Below are 26,499 nucleotides of genomic sequence, written 5' to 3' on the forward strand. Positions count from 1 at the left end.
CAGGAATACTACTCAGCCATAAAAAAGGCAAAATCGTCCCATTCACAACCATGTGGATGGACCTTGTGGGGATTATGTTAAACGAAATAAGCCAGACAGAGAAGGGCAAACACCCTTTGATTTCATTCATATGCAGAAGATAAACAAACACATGGACAAAGAGAAGAGTTTACTGGTTACAAGAAGGAAAGGAGTTGGGGGTTGGCACAAGGGGTGAAGGGGCCCATTTATATGGTGACTGACAAAACATGTTATACAACTGAAATTTCACAGTGTTATAAACTATTACAACCTCAATAAAAAAATACTTTAGTTGAAAGAAAACCAATTCAGATAATTTGCCAATTAATATTATAATTACAGAATATTGGTGAACTTGACAAACAATATATAGTATGATAGAAATAATTTTTGTATTTTTGACTACCTGATATAGAGAAAAAGCAAAACTCAAAGTCAACCCGTTAATCTTACAGGCTCTCAAATCAATTTGAAGACAGTTTTACGTTAAATAAAAATTAACCTTAATATCTAAAAAAATTGCCATTGAGGGCCAGCCCAGTGGTGTAGTTGTTAGGTTTATGTGCCCCACTTCGGGGGCCCAGGTTCACAGTTTCAGATCCTGGGCTCAGACCTACACACCACTAATCAAGCCATGCTGTGGCGGCATTCCACATCCAAGTAGAGGAAGATTGGCAAGGATGTTAGCTCAGGGACAATCTTCCTCACCAAAGAAACAAAGTGCCACGAATGAAGAACAATCAGGAAATTTTAGAGAAATCTGTCCTGAATGACTGCAATTATTTTCAGTTTTTATGATATATTGATTAAAAAGTATGTTAAATGGCTACAGTGATATGTTTGTTTACAGATAGGGTTGCCCTTATTTAAAGCAGTAAACTACTATTGGTCTGTATGATCTCTCCTGTTTAGGCTTCAGTATCTTTGAAAAGTGACATTGTTTGATATTGGATTTTTTTTTCATCTTTTTTTTTTTTCAAGAAGAAGAAGATGATTAGCCCTGAGCTAACTGCTGCCAATCCTCCTCTTTTTGCTGAGGAAGACTAGCCCTGAGCTAACATCCGTGCCCATCTTCCTCTACTTTATGTGTGGGACGCCTACCGCAGCATGGCTTGCCAAACGGTACCATGTCCATACCCAGGATCCGAACCAGCAAACCCCAGGCTGCCAAAGCAGAGTGTGCAAACTTAACCACTGTGTGCCCCAAGGATAGTTTTTTAAGTAGACATTTTCAAAATACCTAAAAGCAGAGAGAATAGTTTTATGAACCCCTTTATAAACTTTTATCAGTCTTCAGTAATTGTCAGCGCATAGCCAGTCTTGTTTTTTTCCCCCCCCCACCAACCTCAACTGGATTATTTTAAAACAAATCTTAACCATCATGTAATTTCATTTGTAAATTTTTCAATAAATATGTTTTTGGGGCCAGCCCTGTGGCCGAGTGGTTAAGTTCGCGACCTCCGCTTCCGTGGCCCGGGGTTTCGCTGGTTCGGATCTTGGGTGCAGGCCTAGCACTGCTCATCAAACCATGCTTTGGCAGCCTCCCATATGACACAACCAAAAGGATCTGCAACTAGAATATACAACTGTGTACTAGGGGAATTTGGGGTGAGAGAGAAAAAAAAAAAGGTGGTTGGCAACAGCAGATGTTAGCTCAGTTGCCAATCTTTAATAAATAAATAAATATGTTTTTATGGGTATAATTGTGAAAAAGCGTCTTTTTATTTTTGGCAGGACATCTTGACAATTAGATCATGGCAACCATAGAAGAAATTGCACATCAAATTATTGAACAACAGATGGGAGAGGTATGTCTAGTTTACACTTCGTTCACTGACTCACCAAACTTATTTACGCCAAATGTATATGCTAGGTTCTGGAGGTGTAGAGAGAAAAGATAACCCCAACTTTAAGGTAGCTTTAATCTAGTGAGAGAGAGTTGAGTAATCAGACAATCACAATAGAACGTGGTAAGTGCTATGATAGATAATGGTATAGGGTGCTCTGGGAGTACAGAAGAAAAACAGATAATGAAGAGTTGTGGAGGGTTATGGGGACCTGGTCAGGGAATGTTTTTGGAGGATGCAAAGTCTGAGGCAAGTCTTGATAGACCAGTGGGAGGAGATCCATCTCAACAAACAGATCTTCGTGTTTTAAACAATGTCCTATTCCTTAGTAAGAGGTACCATGATCCAGAGGTTTTCAAATTGTCTCCTAAGGATTCTTTGAGAGAGTTAACAAGTTCAAAACTGTTTTCATAATAATACTAAAATGTTATTTGCCTTTTCACTGTTATTCTCTCACGAGTATACAGTGGAATTTTCCAGGGACTATATAACATGTGATATTATATGATGAAGTGTGTCAACATTTAAAAGGTGTTCATAACTCATTGCACCAGTGTTTTCCAAGTGAGCAATGCATGTTATTACAAAATCAGTCATGAATAAAGGATCCATTTCAATTGCAGGATAGACCAATGGATTTTGTTATAATTTCTGATTGCACATTGCAACTAACCTTTAAAAAGCTACCACTTGTCAAATTTTGGTATAGTATCAAAGAATAGTTTCCACAGTTTGGAGAGGCTATTAAGATATTCTTCCCCCTTTGAACCAATAAATGTAAGGCTGGATTTTCTTTATATATTTTAACCAGAACAACATATTGCAAGAGATTGAATGCAGAGGCAGGTATGAGAATCCAGCTTCTATTAAGCCAGACATTAAAACAATTTGTGAGAACGTAAATCACTACCTCTAGCCCCACTAAATTTTTGTTTGGAAAATATACTTATCTTTCATTAAAAAATGTTATGTTATTTATGTTACTGTTTTATTTATTATTTATTAATGAATTAATAAATATTTTTAAAATTTCTCTGTTTGAATTTCTAATACAGTAAACTTCAGTAGATATAACCCACATATAAACCAAAGCCCTTTGGGACTCAGTAAGTTTTTAGAATGTAAACTGATCCTAAGACCTGAGAACTGTTTCCATAATCTATTTACTGTTCTTTGTTGCAGGCCATTTGGATTGCTTCAGTTTCCAGTTGTAACTGTTATGTCATAGTAAACATCTTTTTACTCATTTAAGCGAAATATTTCAACCCAATGCTAATTGTGCCCTGCATGCACCTAATGCTCTTTTCTCTAAGAAATGTGTGAGGGGCCGGCCCAATGGTGCAGCAGTTAAGTGTGCATGTTCCCCTTAGGTGGCCCAGGGTCCGCCGATTCGGATCCCGGGTGCAGACATGCCACTGCTTGGCAAGCCATGCTGTGGCAGGCGTCCCACATATAAAGTAGAGGAAGATGGGCACGATGTTAGCTCAGGGCCAGGCTTCCTCAGCAAAAAGAGGAGGATTGGTAATAGATACTAGCTCAGGGCTAATCTTCCTCAAAAACAAAAAACAACAAAAAAAAGAAATGTGTGAGCCACTAGCCTTTTATTCAATTCACAATGAATATTACTGATAGAAGTAACCCAAAAGAAAATTAACAGCAGCTTAAACTTTACGTGGTAAAATGTATTACAGATTTACTGATTCAAAGTCACATCTTCTAGGTATCATTGAAAATTTGAAAAATTATTGGATGGAGACTGGACTTAGTAGAAATAACCTATGTAAAATAAAATTGACAACAGTTAAAACTGCACCTAGAAAAATAGGACATGGTAGAAATGATGATCAACAAAGGAAACTCAAATTGATAGCAGCTATAATCAATACAATCTGCCCTAGACAAAAACTGATGAGTGATTCAGAACTTTGTTGTAAATTTCACATAGAAAAATAATCTTGATAAAAGTAATTTCAGGGAAGTGGAAAAAAGTTGGAAACAAATCAAATTTTGCCATTTTAAAATTGAATCAAGAAATCCAATTGGCTTAATGAATTTACTCTGTAAAATATTTGTTCAACAAAAACAAACCCTCAATGCTGTGCTAGTTCTCTTTATTCATGAACTTGCTCTTCAGCCAGACTACTCCATCTCAGTACTTGGCACTTCTGTCCTCCCAGTTGCGCAGGCCAAAATTTCCCAGTCATCCTTGACTCTTCTCTCCTCATATTCTTCATCCAGTCCATTAGCACATCTTGTCACCTCTCTCTTCATAAAATATCCCAAATCAAATCACCCCCAGTATGGCTACTACCCTGTTCCCAGCCAGTATCTCTTCCCATGTATAATATCCAGATATTGCCAGTATCTGCAATAGCATCCCTTCTGGTCTCTTTTAATTCTACTCTTGAATATTCACAGTCTAGTCTTCATGCTAAATTTAGAATGATCCTTTTGGAAAAATATCCTGCCACTCTTCTGCTCCATAACCCCTCCAGTGGATCTCCATCTCACACAATAGGAAATCCAAACTTTAGATGACTTATGAAGCCCTGTGTGATTTGGCTCCTGCTGTCACTCAGATCCCATCCTCTCCCATAATCCATCTCTTTCACTCTGTTTCACTCACGCAGCTCTCGTCCTATGCCTCTTGCCTCCTCCTGCTTCATGGCCTTCTTTTATGTTCTGTTTCCTCTACCTAAGCTGCTCTTCTCCTAGCTAGTCCTAAGCCTTGGTCTGTTACTTCACTCAGGTCTGTGCAAAAATGTCATGTCCTGGGCTGGCCCCGTGGCCGAGTGGTTAAGTTCGCACGCTCCGCTGCAGGCGGCCCAGTGTTTCGTTGGTTCTAATCCTGGGCGCGGACATGGCACTGCTCATCAGACCACGCTGTGGCAGCATCCCACATGCCACAACTAGAAGGACCCACAACGAAATATACAACTATGTACCGGGGGGCTTTGGGGAGAAAAAGGAGAAAAATAAAATCTTTTAAAAAAAAAAAAAAAAATGTCATGTCCTGATTACCCTTATTCCATCAGTGACTCTCACCTTACCCTGTTTTAATGCTAACACTGTTATTTGCTTCATAGCAATTAATACTACCTGATAATGTTATTTGCTTATTGTTTTTTATCTGCTTTTCCTCACTAAAAAGCCTTATGAGAACAAAGACTTTGTTTTGTTTATTGCTGTATCTCAGGGCCTAGAACAAACAGTGCTTGGCAGGTAGAATGCACCTGGTATGTTTTTGTCTAAATGGAAGGTGGAAGAGAAGAGGAAGGAAGGAATGAAAATAGTGAGGTCCACATGTTCTTACTATTATACCGTTATTTATTTGCACGTTTGTTTATTTCTGTAGGATAGGAGTTCATGAAAGTATAAAAGGTGTTTAAAAGGTGTGTGTATGTATGTGCTAGTTTAAAAGGTGTGTGTAATGTGTAGTACATTGAATATATAGGTAATGGTGTGCTTTTCCAGCTCTGTTTGAAGGTATAACAAAATTGTATCCTTAGAGGAAAAAAAGATTGAGTTGAATTGATTACTAATTTGACATGATTGTGTTAGATTGTTACAGAGCAGCAAACAGGCCAGAAAATCCAGATCGTGACAGCACTTGATCATAATACACAAGGCAAGCAGTTCATCCTGACAAATCACGATGGCTCTACTCCAAGCAAAGTCATTCTGGCCAGGCAAGATTCTACTCCAGGGAAAGTTTTCCTCACAACTCCAGATGCAGCAGGTGTCAACCAGTTATTTTTTACAGCTCCTGATCTATCTGGGCAGCACCTCCAGGTAAATAACTATAAAAGTGTCTTTTCATCTTATACATGAAAAAATTAGAAAGCATGTCATAAGTCTTGCCATTAAGACTTTAAGTCTTGCATGTTCAGTAGGAAAAAACTTGCATAAAATTATGTGCTGTGCAGATTATCTATGGTGACTGCCCTCTCCTATGGGCGTCTATGCTTTTCCTCACAGCCATATATTTTGGGGGGCTCTTAGTTGCATGTAGGAAGATCCACTCTGGCTGGTTTGGCCAGGAAAGGATTTAGTAAAGGATGAGAGCTCAAAGAATTGTTGGGAAGGCTAGAGAAACAGTGCTAGGTCAGGTTTCCAAGAATAACTACTGGCACATGCTGCAGAACTGGCTTCTGAGAGACCTGCTACTTCTGCACAATTAGGAAACTGCCAGATCAGGAGCATCTTCTGGAGCTGCAGTTCGCCCAACCAAGCTGCCTGAGCCTTGAGCAAAAAGCTGCCAAATCAAGAAGTCAGAACTATAGCTGCCAGCTTTGTCGCTTTGCCTCTCTGTTTTCATCTACATCTTCACTGATGTAGCAAGCTGTCTACCCCACAGTCTGCTTTAACACTGGAACTCAGTTAGTAGTGTGGATTAACTTCACATCATTTTAATTTTTGCAAGTTGTACATCATTCTTCAAAGAGCCAGTTAAGACTTTTACACACTTCATGCCTGTGGTTATGTAGATATTTTTACTGCTGGTTGCTGTGATTGAATACAAATACAATGAATCCTTAAGTTTGCCTTCAGAGATTTTTTGGAGGGGAACGCCCACTTAAAATTGGATTACATATTTTGTGATGAACAACTGATCAAAGAAAATTCCTTTTAGGATTGCAAAACTCCTAATTCATAAAATAGAAAATTTTGCCTATATATCCTGATAGATTGTGTTATTCCTCCAATTATATCATTTATATTATTTTTAGAAATTGCTACGTTGTGGATGAGGATGACGTTGACCTCTTAGAGGTGCTTCCTGAGTTTACTAAGGAGGAGTTGTTAGAACTAAAACACGAATGAAGAAGAGGCAAGAGAAAAGGAAACTAGGAGAAGAAAAAGAAGGAGAACCCTCAATTAAATTCATAGTGAAGGGTTTAGCAGAAGCTTTTGCAGACATCAGCAAGCTCCATAAAACATGGACCCCAACACCAAAAGATTTTCATCAATGGAGAAGAATATTCGTGGTGCACTATCTACTTACAAGCAAATCTATGATGAAAAATGGATAGGATTTATAAGAAGTTATTTCATCAAGACAGAAGTCACTAAAAAATTTATAACATTATACATACCTTAGTTTTTGGGGGTTTTTGTTTGTTTTTTGAGGAAGATTAGCCCTGAGCTAACTGCTGCCAATCGTCCTCTTTTTGCTGAGGAAGGCTGGCCCTGAGCTAACATCCATGCCCATCTTCCTCTACTTTATATGTGGGACGCCCTCCACAGCATGGCTTGACAACGGGTGCCATGTCCAAACCTGGCGTCCAAACCGGCATACCCTGGGCCGCCGAAGCAAAAGGTGTGAACTTAACTATAGCACCACTGGGCCAGCCCCCAGTTTATTTTTATTTTTATTAATAGACTTGATTTTAGTTATCGTGTCTCCTTATACTCCTCTTAGCTGTTTTAGTTTCTCAGACTTAACTTGTATTTGACAGCCTTGACAGTTTTGAAGTATACTGTTTGGGTATGTTTAGGTTGCCCCACTATGGGACTTTGGCTGTTTTTTTTTTTTCTTATTGTTAGACTGTGGTTGTGGGTTTTAGGAGGAGGATCACAGAGGTTAAGTGCCATTTTTATCACATCATATGAAGGGTACTTGACTATCATGTTTTATGTCTTGTGATGTTGACCTAGACCACCTGGCAGAAGTAATGTAATCAGATTTCTCCAGTGTAAATTTCTCCACTTTTTTTTTATTTCTTTTTTTTTCTTTTTCAGGGGAAGACTTGCCCTAAGCTAACATCCATTGTCAGTCTTCCTCCTTTTCTCTTCCTTTCCCCTCCTCCAAAGCCACAGTACATAGTTGTGTGTAGTTGTAAGTTTCTCTGGTTCTTCTATGTGAGCTACCACCAAAGCTTGGCTACTGACAGACAAGTGGTGTGGTTCCATGCCCAGGAACCAAACCCAGGCCACCACAGCAGAGTGTGCCGAACCTTAACCACCAGGCCATGAGGGCTGGCCCTATTTCTCTGTTTTAACAATAAAGATAATATTGGTGCTTTGCCTACTTTATGGATCATCTCTAAGGGCAATGAAAGAGAAATAAGTATAGGATGGAATTCCCCAGGTCCAAGAAGATTTGATTTCTGGTCTAGTGACCTAAGATGGGATGTGGGCAAGTCTCTTAACCTCTCAATATCTCTTCTACTCTTAGGAATAATAGCAGATAAAAGATTAGCACCATTTACAATAGATATGCAATTCAGGAAAAGAATACTTTTCATAGATGCTTTCAAAGGACATCTAATACCAGAAATTGTTGGATATTTTTTTAAGTTGGTTGGAGACTGGTTTTTATGGTGATAAAAGAAGAAATGATGCCACTATGATGTAGTAGGGACAGCCGTTTTTTTTTTGAGGAAGATTAGCCCTGAGCTAACTACTGCCAATCCTCCTCTTTTTGCTGAGGAAGACTGGCCCTGAGCTAACATCCACGCCCATCTTCCTCTATGTGTGGGACGCATGGCTTTTGCCAAGCTGTGCCATGTCCGCACCTGGGATCTGAACTGGTGAACCCTGGGGTCGAGAAGCAGAACGTGCGTACTTAACCGCTGCGCCACCGGGCCAGCCCCTAGGGACAGCCATTTTAAGGACTGTTTAAAGTTTTTGAAATCAGAATTGCTCCTGAAGGCATTCCCACCCCTACGAGAAGAAAGTCAAAATAGAGGATTACTTTGTGGGTTGTTTTAAAGCAGGAGGAAGGGATTTACTAAATGCTGTATCATATTTTTTCAATTGGATTAATTTGTTCACGTTTCAAAAGATTGAAAGAAAATGGTGAAAAGGTTGAAGGATAACCCTAAAGAAGAAGCTGGTATTTCTTTGCCAACATTATTTTAGCTGTCCCTCGTGATGAGCTCTTTATATAATTTAGAGGCTTAGTTAGTAATTTGCCCAAAGCCACCACACCTAGTTCTACTGACTTGCTACCATTTATCAGACTCCAGAGTCCATGCTCTCAACCACTACCCCCAACCCAAATCTTAGCTCATTAAATGAAAAGTTTATACCTTTGTATATCAGTCATATTTCCATAATGATAAGTAAAAGTATATCAATAAAATGTTTTTTTTAGAAAATTATCTTTTTATGCTATTATAGTTTATTTTAGTGATGTCATTCCATGTGGAAAGGTTCTGAGCTGTTCGAAGACAAATGTAATAGGACTGATAACTACTGCAGTAATTTGGCATGTTCCGTGTGAATAATAAGTGCTTAATGGGTGAGATGCGTTAAGAAATACTCATATTTGTGTGCTTAACAGTCTTTTACTTTAATGAAATTGTTATGGAAAAATTAAGGTATTCTTACTGTCTTTGTTTCTTATAACATTGAAATTTTTATCTATATATAAAGAAAATTAAGAATAGTTCTATATATGCATAATAAAAGAATTCAAAAGTTTCAGAATAACTTATGAAAAAGAAAGCAAAAAGTAAGACTGAATGAATGTTCTTTTAATTTTTTACATGAGAGCATTATTGAGTAACAACAGATTACTTTTTTTTTTGTTTTGGGGGGTTTTCTTTAGCTCTTAACAGATAATTCTTCCCCAGACCAAGGACCGAATAAAGTTTTTGATCTTTGCGTAGTATGTGGAGACAAAGCATCAGGTAACATTAAAAATAACCTCCTATATGTGTTGTGTTGTTAAAATAACCACCATTCTACCATGTGTTTTTCTACTGAAAGTAAAAAGAAAAAGGAGCATGTCATCTTTGTGGTTCATATTTGTGGCCTCTGAAATTTAACTGATTTTTCCCCAAAGTTTTTTATTCACCTAAAGATTTTTTCACTTCAGTGCAGTTTACTTTGATCTTGCAGTAACATAAAATGCATATTTCAAAGAATTCTGAAAGACAGTTTTGCTTTTTGAAAGTAAACTGTACGTGTGGAAATTTTTTTGAATGTGAAACCAGTTTTGTCAAAAAAATTGCTTTAAAAATTAGTTGTGATCCTTAATAATATATAATATGAAGTTAACTACCTGTTGAGCCCTCTTCTCATTTCAAGAATACAGAGTGACTTGACTTATTGAGATGGAGAAAGCTCTGGTTAACTTTATTTACTGCTCTACATAGCTGAGCAGACATTCTCCAAGCCTGTTACTAGTACTCAGGGCTATTCGTTTTAGTTCTGGCCATTGTTGCTTCATGCCAGAAATACACACCCATGTTCACTCATATGTATTCACAAGTGCCAGTGGGATATAGTTTAAGGGCCCAGTTTGTTTCCTCTCATTTTTAATCTTTTCCATAGCTTCATTACAAAAACCTCCACTAGAGCTTTTCCCAGAGTATGTTCAATTTGTTAATAGATATTGTGCCAAAGAAATTGTCTGTGAAATGATAGATTAATCAAAGTGTAACAGATTTCTCCAGAAATCTAAAAATTGGAACCCACAATGAGGAAGGATTGTTATAGTTCAAATACTAGCAGACATTGTATCCGTTTTTTGGAGCATAGTTTTCAAAATAAAATATCTTTATACAATAATTAACTAAACTGTAATTTATAAGTGATCTCAGAAATGAAAATAGTTGTTATGTTGAATCATAGGCTTATGGGTGATCTTGTTTCTTCTCTTTCCCAAGTTTTCCATACCATTGTGAAGGTTACTTTACAAAATTTAAGAACTCATATTGCTTAGTATATTTTATCAGAAAATATGGTTGTTTCATTCTGTTTAGTAACTCCTAAAAATATTTTTCATGTCATAAACTAAAAAAATCTCAGTTTTATCTTATATATTGTTTACAGGAAAGAAATGGGCTTATTTCATTTCTGTTCTAAAATGTCTGACTTTTGTGTTTTCTTAAACATTTTGTCTCTAGGGCGTCATTATGGAGCAGTAACTTGTGAAGGCTGCAAAGGATTTTTTAAAAGAAGCATCCGAAAAAATTTAGTTTATTCATGTCGAGGATCAAAGGACTGTATTATCAATAAACACCATCGAAACCGCTGTCAATACTGCAGGTTACAGAGATGTATTGCATTTGGAATGAAACAAGATTGTATGTATTAGCTTTAAAGGAAAATACTTTTAAGGGTTCAGGCAAACTCTAAAAGTATGTTAAAATTAACACATTAAAATGTATCAAGTATATATGCTTTTTAATTTACAGTGTTCCAACTAAAAATATAAAAATATGTACATTCGTATATATTTTTAATAGGTAGAACAAATATTTATTGAGTGCCTATATGCCACACATGTATTTGTAGTTTGAACATGGTAGAAAAACAACACAGACACACAACTAACTAGATGCCGGTTTACTTTTTGATTAAACTATTAAAGTGATTAACAATATAATGACTAGTTAATATTGATGGCACTTTCACTATGCCTAAATCTGTGTAGTATATGGATTAACTTAATTATTCTCACAGCAAAGTTCTATGCAGTGGGTACTACTGTTATCCATTTTACATTTGAGTAAACAGAGAAATTGAGTAACTTGCCCCAGGTCACACAGTAAGTGGCAGAACTTGGATTTGAATCTTGGCAGGTCTTCTTTCCTCAGAAAATGTACATTTAACAACTACAGTATCCTATCTCCTAAACATCATGAAATAAAGTTCCTATAAAGTAAGTGAAATAAATTACCTATATTTTATAAATGAGACTAAGCAGTTGAATTACTTCTCAAAAATCTCCCTGCCCTTAGCTAAAAAAAACAGATCTAACTTTGGTCTTTTGTGACTCTCTAAGGTATTTTTTTCAGTTGGTAAATATTTCATTTTTTTACACTCTCATATAAATAGAAAAGGACTCCTAACTTCAATTTTTCCTCCTTGACACTGAGCTTCTAAAAATTAAGAATTCCTCTACATTTCTACCACAGTGGGGGTAGGGAGAGAAAAAAGAACTAGAGATGAAAATTGGCTGGTTTTACCCTTCTGACGTAACTTTTTTTTTTTTTGAACTTACAAATAATTTCTAAAGATAGGTGGTTATCTTTGGAGTTCAGTTATGGTAACTATGTCTCCCATTAGCAGCATTGCTGACCTTGAGCTTACATTTATAATTGCCTATAAATTCTGCATTGTGATATAATAGTTTAACGCATTTTTGTAGCTGTTCAATGTGAAAGAAAACCTATTGAAGTATCACGAGAAAAATCTTCCAACTGTGCCGCTTCAACAGAAAAAATCTACATCCGAAAAGACCTTCGAAGCCCATTAGCTGCAACTCCAACTTTTGTAACAGATAGTGAAACTGCAAGGTATAGTAAAAACAACAAACAAAACATATGTTAAATAGTAGCTGGTCATTTGTTTCTCTTCCCATTGAAACTAAGGCTAAAATTTGTACTTATTTGTTACAGGTCAGCAGGACTATTAGATTCAGGAATGTTTGTGAATATTCATCAGTCTGGAATAAAAACTGAGTCAACTGTGCTGATGACACCAGATAAGGTGTGTTTAGTGCAAAATAATTTAAAGCTTAAATTTTTTTAAGCTTTTAAAAATTTTTCCTTTTCTTTTTTTCTCCATCAATTTGGTCAATTGATTTGGTCTTAAATATTCCCCGTTACAAGTTGGCCTTTTTTTTTAAAGATAAATTATCAGCTATTTGGTTGAAGTGTTTATTATTCCACTAGGCGAATTATAGCTTCAGTGTGAAAGTGACCAACATTTAAGTGTCTTCCAGGTTTCTTTCATCTTGAAACAAAAGTCCTCAGAAATAGAATTTATACTAAGTGCAAATTCTTAGTATTCCTTTCATGTTCTCCTACAGATTTTGTAGTGCCATAATACTTAAAATATTTCAGGTGAAGAGAAATTCTTAGCACACCTTACTCAAAACGTTGACTTGAGTCAAAAGTAGGAATAGGTTTGTAAGAGCTCTCACAAATTTGTATCCAAGTTGTCTGACTTCTGATAGAGATTTGGAGCAGCTGTTTATTGAGCAAGGGGTATAAAGTAAAAAAAGTTTATTTAGATTGAGCATGTAGAGGTTTTGTAGTTTTCAGAAACCCCTTATGAGAACAAAAAGCAAAAATTTCTCCAGAAGACTCTTATCTGAAAACAGATTTTAGGGGCCCTCTGACTAGTGTTTTTCTCAGCCTGTACTGTGATCTGGTTTTATGTAACCTATAAGATTGTTCATTCTATTTATGGCCTGATTTGTTATATATTTGTTGCTCGATACTTTAAGGCACTCTAATACTTGTGCTCTGAAATGAAATTTCATCTGCCACTTACTAGCTGTGTAACCTTGGGCAAGTTATTTGATCTCTCAGTGCCTCACTTTCCTTCCTCATCTGTAAAATGGTGATAATGAATGTCTACCTTACAGATTGGGCTTTAGCATGTTATTATTGAGTAAAGAGATTTAGCCTCTTGCCATTTATTCTGAAATGATAAGATTTCACTTTAGCCTTCTACACAACTCAAGGTTAGAATGATAGTTACAATTTCATTGACATGTTAACTCCTTTAGGAAAAGTAAGGAAACTAAGTTTTGTTGTAAAATTACTGTTTGCTCAGACACTGTGCTTTTCTATATATCTTTGTATTAAATTATAATAAAACTTTGTGTGGTAAGTTTCTGACAAATGATCCCAGAACTGTCAAGTCACAGGATGAGGTCTTTTCACATTGCCTAGGAGTTTTTAGTGGCAAAAACTTAAAAATCTATTTGGATAGACATGTTATGGAATGGAAGAGAAGGTATAAGTATTTGTCTTAGTTGGAAATTAAAACACCTAAAAATGTTAACTCTTTTTACTCATATAAGAAGGCTGGAGCACTGGCTTGGAGCATGGGCTTTCCCATCAGACAGACCTGAATTCCCATCCTGCCTCCACTATTTATTGCTGGAGAGCAATGGATAATTCCTGTCGGTAATGAAGGAATTATTTCTATTTCACAGGGTTGTTGTCAGGGTTAAATAAAATACATATATAAGTAGTAATCATGTAAGAACTCAGTAGCTGATGAGTTTTTCAGTAAATGATTCTGCAACCATTCATTAATTTGGGGAGAGCACAAAAATTGTTTTATTCTACTTATTCACCAAAATCAATTTCACATAAACTAAAGAATTGATATAGCAATGAAACATCAAGGAAACATATATTCTCTTAGGATAAGAACGTTAAAACCAAAAACCATAAAGGAATAATCAAAAATACCATTAAGGAATCCTGTCAGTAGGCTGTGGAAGGCAACTGAATGGCCTCTCATTAGATTAAGATGGGATAATTTGAGCATTTAAAAAAGAATGACTAATGAACTGAAACACATCAAGTATATAAAAATCTGTGAATTTAAAATGATACTCAGGGGCCGGCCCGGTGGCGCAGTGGTTAAGCACACACGTTCCACTTTTCAGTGGCCCGGGGTTTGCCGGTTCGGATCCAGGTGTGGACATGTCACCACTTGGCATGCCATGCTGTGGTAGGCATCCCACATATAAATTAGAGGAGGATGGGCGTGGATGTTAGCTCAGGGCTAGGCTTCCTCAGCAAAAAGAGGTGGACTGGCACTAGTTAACTCAGTGCTAATCTTCCACAAAGAAATAAAATGATACTCAGAACTCATCTGTCACCATTAGAGGTTGCTAGGACATTGACTCATTGCTCTGAAAATTAATAAATGAAAGGAAAAATCAAGCACTTAATCTGCCTTTCCTATACAAATTATATTTCTGGATAGTCAAAGAGTTAAGGAGAGAAATTTCATCATGAAAGAATTATAGCTAATTAATGCATAAAGAATGTATACATCATTAACAAAAATAAAAACTGAAGACAGAGAAAAATATCATATATGTAAAGAGATTTCTCAGCTACACAGTGGCTGGTAAAAGTTGGCATCCTAGGAAGTCTGTGCAATAATACATTTACTTTTTTTTTCTCTTTTTACTAATATTAATTTTATTACATCTATAAAACTTTATAGTTTGTATAATAAATTTTAGAAATTATCATAACAATATCAGAATTTTAACGCTAAAAAGAACTTGAAAGGTTATCTGATTTAATATCCTTTTACAGAGGAAGCAATTGATATGAGTAGATTAAGTGCAATTTTTGGCTTAAAATTTTCTATAAACATTCCCTAGGAAATGTGCCGAATGTTTTTAAACTTGTATTTTCCTCAAGCAGTTTCTAAAAACTAGGTGATCTTTGGTCATACTTTCTAGTTTTCACTTAGAGTACTTTTCTTTTGGCCTTTCATAACCTAGAATTAGATATTTCAGATTTACAAGTTTATTGATGCCAGCTTGCAGAATTTTAATACTTTTTTTTTTTTTTTAAGGCTGAATCATGTCAGGGAGATTTAAGTACCTTGGCCAGTGTGGTTACATCATTAGCAAATCTTGGAAAAACTAAAGATCTTTCTCAAAATAATAATGAAATGTCTATGATTGAAAGCCTAAACAATGGTGATACCTCTGTGTGTGAATTTCGTCAAGAAACGCAGACCAATGGTGATGTTTCAAGGTAAGGTCTGTTTTGATCTTAAGTATCCTTTAGTATTGCTTAAAATATTTTTATGTTGAATACTACTTACAGAAATTTCAGAAAACAAGTATTTTTATTAGACTTAGAAAATTTGTCTTCGTAGATTTTCACTGAAAAACTGTATTCAATGTAAAATGTTGTCCAGCAGGTTACATTCTAAATAATGAGCAATAAGTGAATATTAGAAGATTAGAAACGTAGTCATAAAATTTAGGAATTTGTTTTCCTGCTAAAGATGATTTGGGTCTGACATTTCACATATCTTAGTTGCCGAATTTTATCTTCTGTGTATTTACACTTAAACATTTGTCTTAGTAGGCAGTCATGTTCATTTTTCCCCACCAATTTCTAGCGATGAAAGTAGATCAAAGACTTAGTTGAATCAACTACAATTTTAAGTTACACCTCAGAAAACATGTATTAGAATTCTATTTTTCATTCTCTTAATACTTAAGATGTAGAAATTAGATTTCTTCAGACTTTTTTTCATACACCGTTCATCATCTAAAATATTGGAAAAACTGCATTTAAGTGTCTCAATAAGTCCTTTGTTGAGCATGAGATTTTAAGGAATTCTAGAAGGCATCTCATTGAAAGATATGGAGAGCTATTTTGAATAATTATGTGCTAATATTGGTTAATTATTTGCCATCCTAATAGGAAATTCTTACAGTTTAGATATAGCTATGTTACCACAAGTTTAAAAATATTCTCTGAATTTTTAAAGAAAATTGAAACCTAACTGTGTTGTGTAGACTACAGTAAGGTCAGCATACTTGCCCTTGTTCTTTCTAAATAACTTCTATGTGTAAAATAAATGGGCTGATATCTTGTATCGGGTGTATAACTTATAAAAGCGTACTTTCATACCAAAGTATGAGGATTTTTCTCCCCCTTAATTACATGAGTTTTTTTTTAAGACTTTAATTCTTTGGTAATACATTAGTATAATAATATAGTTTGTCATACTATACATAAGAATTTTAATTTGTTGCTTTTGGAGAGAGTCGTAGATGTCACTGAAATAGAGTGCTCAGTGATACACCAGTGTTCTGTTTTCTAATCAATTTTTGGGCCTAAATGTTAATTCCAGAATTTTATATAGAATTTTCATTTTATTGTGGAGATTGGCCAAGCTCACAGCTTCTGATGTCTCCTTATAGGGCTTTTGACACTCTTGCAAAAGCATTGAATCCTGGAGAGAGCACAACCTGTCAGAGCTCAGTAGAGGGCATGGAAGGAAGCGTACATCTTATTGCTGGAGACTCGAGCATAAATTACATCGAAAAAGAGGGGCCACTTCTCAGCGATTCACATGTAGCTTTCAGGGTATTTCCATATATATATTTTACGACTTTTATGTTGTGTTACCCATTTTGATTTTAATCTTCCTTTCAAAAATCGAAGTATATTTGTTATGCTTTTAAAGTCAGAAATATCCCTGATAGAATTCAAAACAGCAGCTAAAATGTATACATCTAGCTATATAAAATAATGGCTTAATGACATCCTGTTTATAAATCAGAATTATAATATCAATTAATGGATTTAAATCTAAAAAGTTAGCTTTTAGAACATTTAGACATAGTTCTTTGCTGTTGCTTTGTTTGTTTTAGCTGTAACTTGGCATTCATGATGTGTTGAATGCACTGGTTTTGTTCAATGCCTAGTTACTACTACTTCAGTGTAAATCAGTATCTAAGACCCAGATATTCTGCTCTTACCATAGTAACTATGAAGAGCTCCATTAATTATGTATTACCCAATTTAGCTAGTTCTCAGCATTATTTTAAGAAGGTAAAATTATTTAGTACATTTTAACTTTTGGCTTTTAACTTTTTATACTTTAACCATTTTAGAGAAGGTATATTTGTAATTTCTTTTTTGCTCCCCTAAATACATTAATTGTGTTGGAAACAATACATGTAGAATATTAGAAAATAACTTTCTAGCATTTGATTTGTCATTCACATAATGTTTGGACCACAGCTATAGATGTGCTGACAGTTGAGGCCCTACATTAAGACCCTTCTGGGGGCTGGGCCAGTGGCACAGCAGTTAAGTTCGCAGGTTCCACTTCGGCTGCCTGGATTCACCGATTCAGATCCCAGGTACAGACCTATATGTACCACTTATCAAACCATGCTGTGGCAGGTGTCCCACATATAAAATAGAGGAAGAATGGGCACGGATAATAGCTCAGAGCTAATCTTCCTCAGCAAAAAGAGGAGGCTTGGCGGCAGATGTTAGCTCAGGGATGATCTTCCTCAAAAAAAAAACACATTAAGACACCGCTGTTTTGACTGGTCCCTTTTTTTGGTGAGGAATATTGGCCCTAAGCTAACAGATCTGTTGCCAGTCTTCCTTTTTTTGCTTGAGGAAGATTGTCCCTGAGCTAATATCCGTGCCAGTCTTCCTCTATTTTGTATGTGGGATGCTACCACAGCATGGCTTGATGAGCAGTGTGTAGGTCTGCCCCTTGGATCTGAACCCTCGAACCCCAGGCTACTGAAGCAGGGCATGCAAACTTAACCACTGTGCCGCCAGGCCAGCCCATGACCCCTCCATTTTAACCACTCTATATCTTTGCTTTGTCAGCTATGAGTACTGTTAGCAAATGGTATGCAAAGTGATTGAAAGTACGTAGGAGATTTCAGTTAGCAATACATAGCAGCCCTGGAATACCTGAGGGTAATTGCTCCTAACTTTGCTATAGATTATAAATTTCCATGTGTTTCTTAGGAGAATATCGACAGTTATCAAATAGATATGTGTATTACTGGTAGAAATAATGAACACAAATCTAACACCGGCCAAAACTGCATAAGATAAAATTTATATTTGCAAAATTTGACTTGGTAGAAATAGCCACAGAGAAAAATCACAGTGACTTAAATAATAATTGCTGTAATTTGATGTAGTCAATAAAACGTATCAATGAAATAGATCTTCATGTAAAATTTTACTGAAGATAATGTCTGGAAAAAAATTAGTAAAGTTTTATTTGCATCATACAAGAAAATTTTTTATGGGCACTGTAAGAAAAAGCAATGGGAATAATCAATGTCATCCTTAAAAATTGTAGTGGGAGCTATGGACAAGAATGGAGCAAAGCAAAACTGATTTTTCCCATTGTACTTTCTTACTCTAAATAAAAGATATTCTTTTGTTTGCTTAGTTTTACTTGCTGCCTTCAGATTTAAATGGGAAGGAAGGTGAAAAGGCAAATGGGGGACAAGGACTCACGCAAGAAAAAAGTATAGAGCACTTCCATAGAAAGTAGAAGTAGTTGCCTTTTTTTATTGTTGATATTGGTCCTCAGAATTTTTGATTCTTTCAAATATTTGTTTTAGACAGATGAATTAGGCAAATTATAACTTTTTTCCTTTCTGGAATTGGCTTTTTTCCGTTCTGTCTTTGGCCTGCTGTACTCTGGGTACCCTCAGAATCAGCTCTGTAAAGTTTCTTGCCCTCCTCGGAAGCACAGCTCCTTCTTTCTTTGTTTCTGTCAACAGCTTCTGTGAAATCAAGAGCTTTACTTTTCAGTGACTTCTTAGCCCAGGACTTTCATGTTTAGTTCTTTAATTGAGGTTTTATGGTCATGAGTTTCAAGAGCTGACATCTGTAATCAACTCAATCCTCTTAATCACCGAGCTAAATGGCGTTTTGTTCCTCTCACATTTTTATGTGTAGTATAGTTGGCAGCATGCTTGCATGTACGTTCTTTCATTTGAGCCTCACCCCAGGCTGTTGAGGAGGTTTGGATTTTTGTTGTCATGTTGTGAGTGAGAAAAAAGCTTTGGAGGTTTTCAATGTCTTGTTCAAAGCAGTCCAGACCGTAAGGAGAAATAGTCTAATAACGCAACTTGCATTTTGTTTCTGATGAATCTAAGACAATAGAAATACTTAACATTTTTGTTAAATTTTAGAGGTTTTGGTATGATTTCGTATACTTTATCTCACTTGATTCGTACAATTTCCTTATACAAATAGTCAAGGTGGGTAGTATTCCCATTTAGAAATAGGTATATGAGGCAGAGGGAGGTGATTTCCACAGCTGTTCTTCCCTGATGTTTATTATCTTATATTAGAATCACAATCCTTATACTCACCATATGTGATGTTTGGGACTCATCATCATTCTCCCCACGCTGCACTTATCTCTATTCTCTGAGTGAATCCTAACCCTTCTATTGTTTGAATTTCTCGCTTCCTCTTTATTTTTATCACCATATTTTAGGCCTTTTAAAATTTCTTAACCTGTCACAGTAATGTCTTTGTTTCCAGTCTCTCTTCTCCATTTTATCCTGTGCACTGGTAAGAGTGATACTTGTTAAAAATCAATCCAGTTATGTTATTCTGCTACCTAAAGCCCTTCAATAGCTTCCCGTTGCCTGTATTAGATAAGTTCCAATCTCTATAACTAGACATTTTAGGACCCTCCACATTCTGATCCAGTTGCCCATGATTTCTGACATACTGTTCCCTTTCTTAGCCCTTTCTATAGCTGATTCAATTTCCATTTTATTCTTCTCTTGAGACTATAGCACTTAGCTTAGTGGCTCACAGTGAACTCTCAGTAAATGGTTGCTGAATTATATGTAATCTGGGGTCATACAACTAATTAATGACAAGTTGGGAGTAGAATCCAGATCTCCTAACTCAAATCAAATGATTTTTTAAAAGCTATATCATTCAACCTATTGTCAGAATTACATACAGAAACTGCTAGAAAGGTAATTGAGAACGAGTAATAACTTCTAAAATAGGTAGCCAAGTTTAGTTCATGTCACCACTCTTTAAAAAAATTGTTTCAATATATTAAAAGTGTATAATTTGAAAAATGTGTATAATTCAGTTTATAAACCTAAAAGTTCACAGGCATTTTAGAGAAGCTTTAACATCTCTGTAGTAGAAACTTACCTTCTCTGTATAGAGGAAGAAATCTTTGTCTTTTCAATCTAAAAGACTTGTTGAATGAATTCTTGTTTCTTCAGCCAGCATTGGCTTTCTCATTCATAGTGCTAAAGGTGTATCTTGCTTTAAGAAAATTAAGTATATAAAACAGATAAATTACGGGACATTTCCCTTAGAAAATAATACAACATGGTAGTCCTTTAAATAATGAATTCCTCTCGTGTATAGTGCCAATGTTTTCAATTTTATGATTAAAGCAACAAAAAGTTTTCAACATTACCACCACTATTGTGTAAATGAAAGTACATCTGTATCTTTTAGCCCTTGTATCCAATTCTACATAAGTATTTTATTTGTTTAAAAGCGATTTTAAACTATTTAGCAAAGGGTATTCTTTATTGTCATTTTGCATCTTACTCCTCCACCCTAAAACTAGTAATCTTTGGTAATTCCACTAATTTTTTAGGCCTTTTTCCCGACTCACTTTGGGCAGTTCGGAAAAGGTATGATAGTAACCAGTTTGTTTTTTATCTACTTATGTGTAGAAACAATTGCATCCTAATAATTACATTTACGATGTTTAATATCTGTTTGCCTTCAATTCTCTTAAGAATTGTCTTAAATAATATTTTAATTTACTGCTCCAGTAAACATTTCTCAGACATTTAAAAAATTATTACTTGGTACCATTTATAAATAGGTAAACCATTTGTGGTTAATACTGAACAAAGGCAGTTAATATTTTTTAGATTTTTATCTAACATTTCTGGAGAACTTTTACATCATTTTAATGAAAACTTTTTGATCTGTTTGGCATCATGGACACCTTTGAAAATCTGATGAAAGTTATATATCCATTCCCCAGAAAAATACATGTGGGCACATCCACCTTAGGTAGCCACTGTTAACTGTGTGGGGTATCCCTTCTGTCCTTTATATGTGTACCACATGCACTCTCTATCTTTAACATAAATTGGGTCATCTGCATAATGTTTTACAGTTTTTTTCCGCTTAGATGTCTGTGAGATGTTTTTTCTATGCCATTACATCTCAGTTTATCTTAGTAATTTTAATGCCTACAAGGTACTCTATAGCATGGATTATTCTTTTCCTTAGCCATGGAAATTTGGATTATTACCAGCATTTAATTTCTCTGTTAGGAGGACCACTACAATGGACATCCTTATGTGTGCTTTTTTGTGTGTGTGTATGCAAGTATTTTTCTGGAATAGAGATTTAGAAGTGGTGTTGCTGCAAATAATCAATAACCAATCTATAGATTTGAAAGATAAGATGAGATTTATTGGAGCTGAGGACTAGCCCAGAAGTGCAATCTCCACAGGGAAGAAAGCACTCCAGAGAACCGTAGTTTTTAGCATGGTAGTATACCATTTCAGAACAAAGAACATGAAGCATGACAGAATACAATTTTTTTTCGAAGTTACAAGGAGATGTCTTGCTGCAATTTAGCACATATGCAGCAGGTCAACTTGACCCTGGCTTTCTGGGAAGAAAGCTTATCTTCAAAGAAGTACTGGTATTGGCATCAGAGGGAGACATTCATGCCTGTGTCTAAGAGTGCATTCTATGCTTTGGGATAATGTTTGAAGCAGGTGTACAATGCATGTTTGGCAGGCCATAAGTCAGACTGCTCTAAGAAAAACAAGTTTTAGTTTGAATCAGGTTTAAACCAGAATGGCTTCCCCATATAACTCAATATGTGAGAACTTATTCTTACTATTTTCATCAGTGTCATTATTAGATCGCAGGATGTATTTGGCTTTAAAATTTTGATAGATAGAGCCAACTTGCTCTCCAGCTTACCCACCCTCAGTAGTATGTGAATACTTGTTTCCCTGTATCATCACCTACACTTAATGTTATTGATCATTTCAATAATTTTAAAATAGAAGTAAATATTTCTTATGAGTGAAATTATATTTATAGCAATAAAGGTTCTCTTTAACAGGATTTTCAAAAATACTTTTAGAAGGTTTTGATATAGGATATTTATTTTCAACAGTGGTCACACGTTTAAAATAACTGCCTAAGATCAGTGGTACAAATTGACAGCCTGTGAGTATTATAGCCACAGACACATTTTGTTTAACCTGATTAGATTAAATGGGGAGATTTCACTCAGAATCTGCTCTTTGAAAAATTGAAAGAGCAGGCATTGCTGAGCCAAAATTACCATATGTTTTCAGTGTGTTGAATTCAAGTCACAGCTGTGCCCTTTATCTGGGACTATACACTTCCCAGATGGCACCAGCAGGCCCACTTCACTCATTAATTACTCTCCTGACCCTCTAAGCATTTGAATTTGCTAAACCCCATAGTCTAAATGAAAGGGACATTTAACATACAGGATTGCTCCTTAAACTGAATTTGTTGTATACCGTTGTGAATAAAGGAAAAACATTTAGATCAAGGGAGAAGGTAACTCTTAAAAATAGAACCAGAGAATATCATGGTTGGTATTTATTAAGTAAGATTCTGTTTGCCTGAGTATTTCTTTCTTAGCATCTGTGATTTCCTCATTTATTCTGAATCCTATCTTTAGCTGTAAATTCCAGTGACTTGGATTGAATTATTGGATTTGTCTTTTGGTAAATATATTAGACTCTTATTTGATATGTTTACATTTAACTTTTTCAAAGAAACGATAATTTAGAACTGTCCGTCATAAGATAATTTAGCTCAATCCCTGTTCCTCCCAGCTCACCATGCCCTCTCCTATGCCCGAGTACCTGAACGTGCACTACATTGGAGAGTCTGCCTCCAGACTGCTGTTCTTATCCATGCACTGGGCACTTTCGATTCCTTCCTTCCAGGCTCTAGGGTAAGTGTTTTGAAGTCCTGAATATAAATGTGATTTTGTAGCACAAATGTACATTAGAGGACTTTTATTTTGAGAGGATTTACATTAAAGGAAAAAAATGGTTTAACATTTTAACTTTTGTCATTTATTTGACAAATTATGGCAGCCAGTATTTTCTGTGTATTATTTTTATGTGGAAGAGTATCCATATTTCATAATTTGAGTAAGTTAACAATTCAAATGGAATATATGCAGTGGAGCTGATAAATCATGGCCAGGATTTGTAATAGGCCACCTTTGATTGACTTAAAGATAGGGAGACTGTAGGGATGTCCTAGGCTTTTTGTTTCCCTCCCGCCACCACTGTTTCATTGTTCATCTCAGGCATGCTAATAAGGAGCTGAAACTTGCATACAGTGAATATGTTTAAAAATAGACATAATTGTTTTCCAATGTGTGGTTGCAAAAAAAAGGGTGAGGAGGACAGAAAATGGAAACCCCATAGTATCACTGTGATAATTTAGAAGTTTGGTCCTACCATTAAGTGAACATCTATATTCTGTTTTCAAGTAATCACATGATAATGGAAAATGGTCTGTTAAGAAACCCATACTGTACCTAAAGTGTGCGAAATTTATTTAGATTGCTTTAAAGTCACTGGTATGAAGAGGCAAAGAGACCAGGGAAAAGGTTAAGCCCATAGTAAGAAAAGTATTCTGGTTACAGGACCCTGCTCACTGGTATGATTTCATGAACAGTTCACTTTTATATCCTGTATATGTGTTTTCCCATTTGCCAAATAGGATTAATAGCTGCCCATTCTTTATCCTTACAGCATATTTTGACTATAACTAATAAACGTATCTGAATCATGACTTTAAAAGGCATACACAGAACCCCACTGTAATTTGGCTTATTAATCGTTGTTGGATATACCATATATTAATCATGTACTTAAATAATACAGTTATATATCCTAAAAGCCTGATTTAGAATTGTTAAACTTTAAAATGATTGTTAGCTCTTTCTCTTAAAATAACATTTAACTTTGAGAATTTCTCCAGTCTGTTCTTTTAAGAAAACATTAAAATATAATGTAAATTTACATATTAGCACTGTTTTTTTTTTTTAAAAGATTGGCACCTGAGGTAACGTCTGTTGCCAATCTTGCTTTTTTTTTCTTCTTCTTCTCTTCTCCGAAGCCCCCCAGTACATGGTTGTATATTCTAGTTGTAGGTCCTTCTGGTTCTGCTATGTGGGACACCACCTCAACATGGCCTGAGGAGCAGTGCCATGTCCACGCCCAGCATCCGAACCAGCGAACCCTGGGCCGCCGAGGCAGAGCGCGTGAACTTAAGCACTTGGCCATGGGGCTGGCCCCCATATTAGCAGTTTATTTTTAAAGTATTAAGTGTAGTTTTCTTAGCTTGAAACTGGCATACTTATACCTTGAACAGTAACCTGGTGATATTTTTCACAATACAGTAACAATTATTATAGTAAAACAACAAAAGAAAGGATTCTTGGAGTGATTTGAACTCCTTGAGTTATTTATAAGACCGCTGACCTTAGGTACTTCTGTTAAATTAATTGTGATTATCCTATGGAAATAATCCAAATGTTGAATAAACCAAAAATAAAGCTTGAGGTTTCTGCTTACAATATAATTTTATAGTGGCAGCCGCATTTCCCTGTGATCTGTATTGAAAATTAGTTTCAATGTAATAGCTACAGGATTATTTGCAATTAGAATTAACCATTGATGTAGCATTCAAGGCCATTAGTTGCTCTATAAACTTTTAATGATTATCCCTCTCTAGAAAATTTATAGTTTAAATTAATCTGATGTATGAGGACTATGTCTTAATGATGTAAAATTCTGTTATGTGGTAATAAAAGCTATTCTAAGTCTCCCAGAAACTAGCATTGGTTGCATTTTTATCCCTAGATACAAAACTTGGAAACAAAGCCCTCATTTTACAGAGAGAAACAGATAAGCAACATTAATCATTTTCCACAAGTGGAGCTTGTTTTGATCACTTACTTTAATGGAGGGGAACAGTAGCTTAAAGAATCTTAAACTATGGTTTGGTAAATTTGTATTTTACAAGGCTTCTGGGTTTTACAAGGATGTTGCTTTTCTGTTTAAGATTTGTAGTTTTGGTACTTACAGGAATTCAGTTGTTCAATTTTACCTGCATAATTTGCGTAAGTGCACAGTAGTTGATTCAGTTAGGGGCACTTGGCATGATTTGTCTAGAATAAGGGCAGCAGTCCTCTCTACCTAGATTCTTAGAAAAGTTCCACGCCACCACCATTTGCTACAGGAGACTTTATTGAATAATTTAAGAAACTTTCCATTAAATAATAAGCTTGAAAGTTGGATCTTAAAATCTACTGGAACAAAATAATGTTTACCGTAACTGTGGGTTTGAAACCAGCTCTGTTGCTGTATCACTGACTGTTTTTCCCTAAAGGCCATGCCTTCATTTCGAACAGATGCTGCCAGGTAAAATACAATGCCTTGAGTTTATTCAAAAGTCGTATTCCTTTATCAAAATAAATAGTATAGGGCCCGCCCAGGAGCACAGTGGTTAAGTGCACACATTCCACTTCGGCAGCCTGGGGTTCGCCGGTTCGGATCCTGGGTGTGGACATGGCACTGCTTGGCAAGCCATGCTGTGGTAGGGGTCCCACATATAAAGTAGAGGAAGATGGGCACAAATGTTAGCTCAGGGCCAGTCTTCCTCAGCAAAAAGAGGAGGATTGGCAGCAGATGTTAGCTCAGGGCTGATCTTCCTCAAAAATAAATAAATAGTATAAATAATGATCTGATCTCCAATTATGAATACTGTGTACATATTTAATAAACATTGACAATATAGTACAGTAGTTAGAAGTACCTATTTCTAAAGGAAGTTGACATATTTATTGTTATGCAACTTAGTGCTTTTGCTTATTAACATTTGCATTGCTTTCAGCATACCTGACTGATAATTTAATTAGCTCCTCTACCCAGCTCCTTTTACTTCTCAACAGAAAGATGTTTTGAAAAGAGCTAGTATAATGTGACTGCAATAGTCATTTGTTTGTTTGTTTGTTTTCCTTAACAGGAAAAAACTGGTATCAAACATGCCCTTAGCATCACAAAATGTTAGCCTTAAATGGGAAGTCTCTACTGAGAAATTTCACTTTAGCATTTTACTTGCTAAAATTTGTAATGATTTTTAAGAGTACAGACTTTGAAACTTGGGTTCAAATACTGGATTTATTCATCTGCTAGCTTTGTTATTTAACTCAGGCTGCATTCCCACATCGTAAATTAGGAGCAGAAATGCTTCCTTGCCTGCTATACTACATAGCTGAGGTGATGAATGTAAATTTATCTAAC

General features: G+C 35.7%; 1 protein-coding gene across 5 annotated transcripts in view; it reads left to right on the forward strand.

Annotated features, from left to right (window-relative positions):
• Positions 1 to 26,499, forward strand: part of NR2C1 (nuclear receptor subfamily 2 group C member 1) — a 65,116-nt gene that overhangs the window by 15,415 nt on the left and 23,202 nt on the right. For all 5 annotated transcript variants that reach the window (XM_046646468.1, XM_046646473.1, XM_046646470.1 and 2 more), the window contains exons 2-10: positions 1,756 to 1,829; positions 5,430 to 5,660; positions 9,424 to 9,505; positions 10,727 to 10,906; positions 11,974 to 12,121; positions 12,224 to 12,314; positions 15,165 to 15,349; positions 16,534 to 16,699; positions 23,008 to 23,129. In XM_046646468.1, the coding sequence (XP_046502424.1) occupies positions 1,776 to 1,829; positions 5,430 to 5,660; positions 9,424 to 9,505; positions 10,727 to 10,906; positions 11,974 to 12,121; positions 12,224 to 12,314; positions 15,165 to 15,349; positions 16,534 to 16,699; positions 23,008 to 23,129 (1,259 nt within the window). In that variant the 5' untranslated portion in view covers positions 1,756 to 1,775. The remainder of the gene's footprint in view (positions 1 to 1,755; positions 1,830 to 5,429; positions 5,661 to 9,423; positions 9,506 to 10,726; positions 10,907 to 11,973; positions 12,122 to 12,223; positions 12,315 to 15,164; positions 15,350 to 16,533; positions 16,700 to 23,007; positions 23,130 to 26,499) is intronic.

The sequence above is a fragment of the Equus quagga genome, chromosome 19 (genome assembly GCF_021613505.1).
Source record: "Equus quagga isolate Etosha38 chromosome 19, UCLA_HA_Equagga_1.0, whole genome shotgun sequence".
NCBI classification, from domain to species: domain Eukaryota; kingdom Metazoa; phylum Chordata; class Mammalia; order Perissodactyla; family Equidae; genus Equus; species Equus quagga.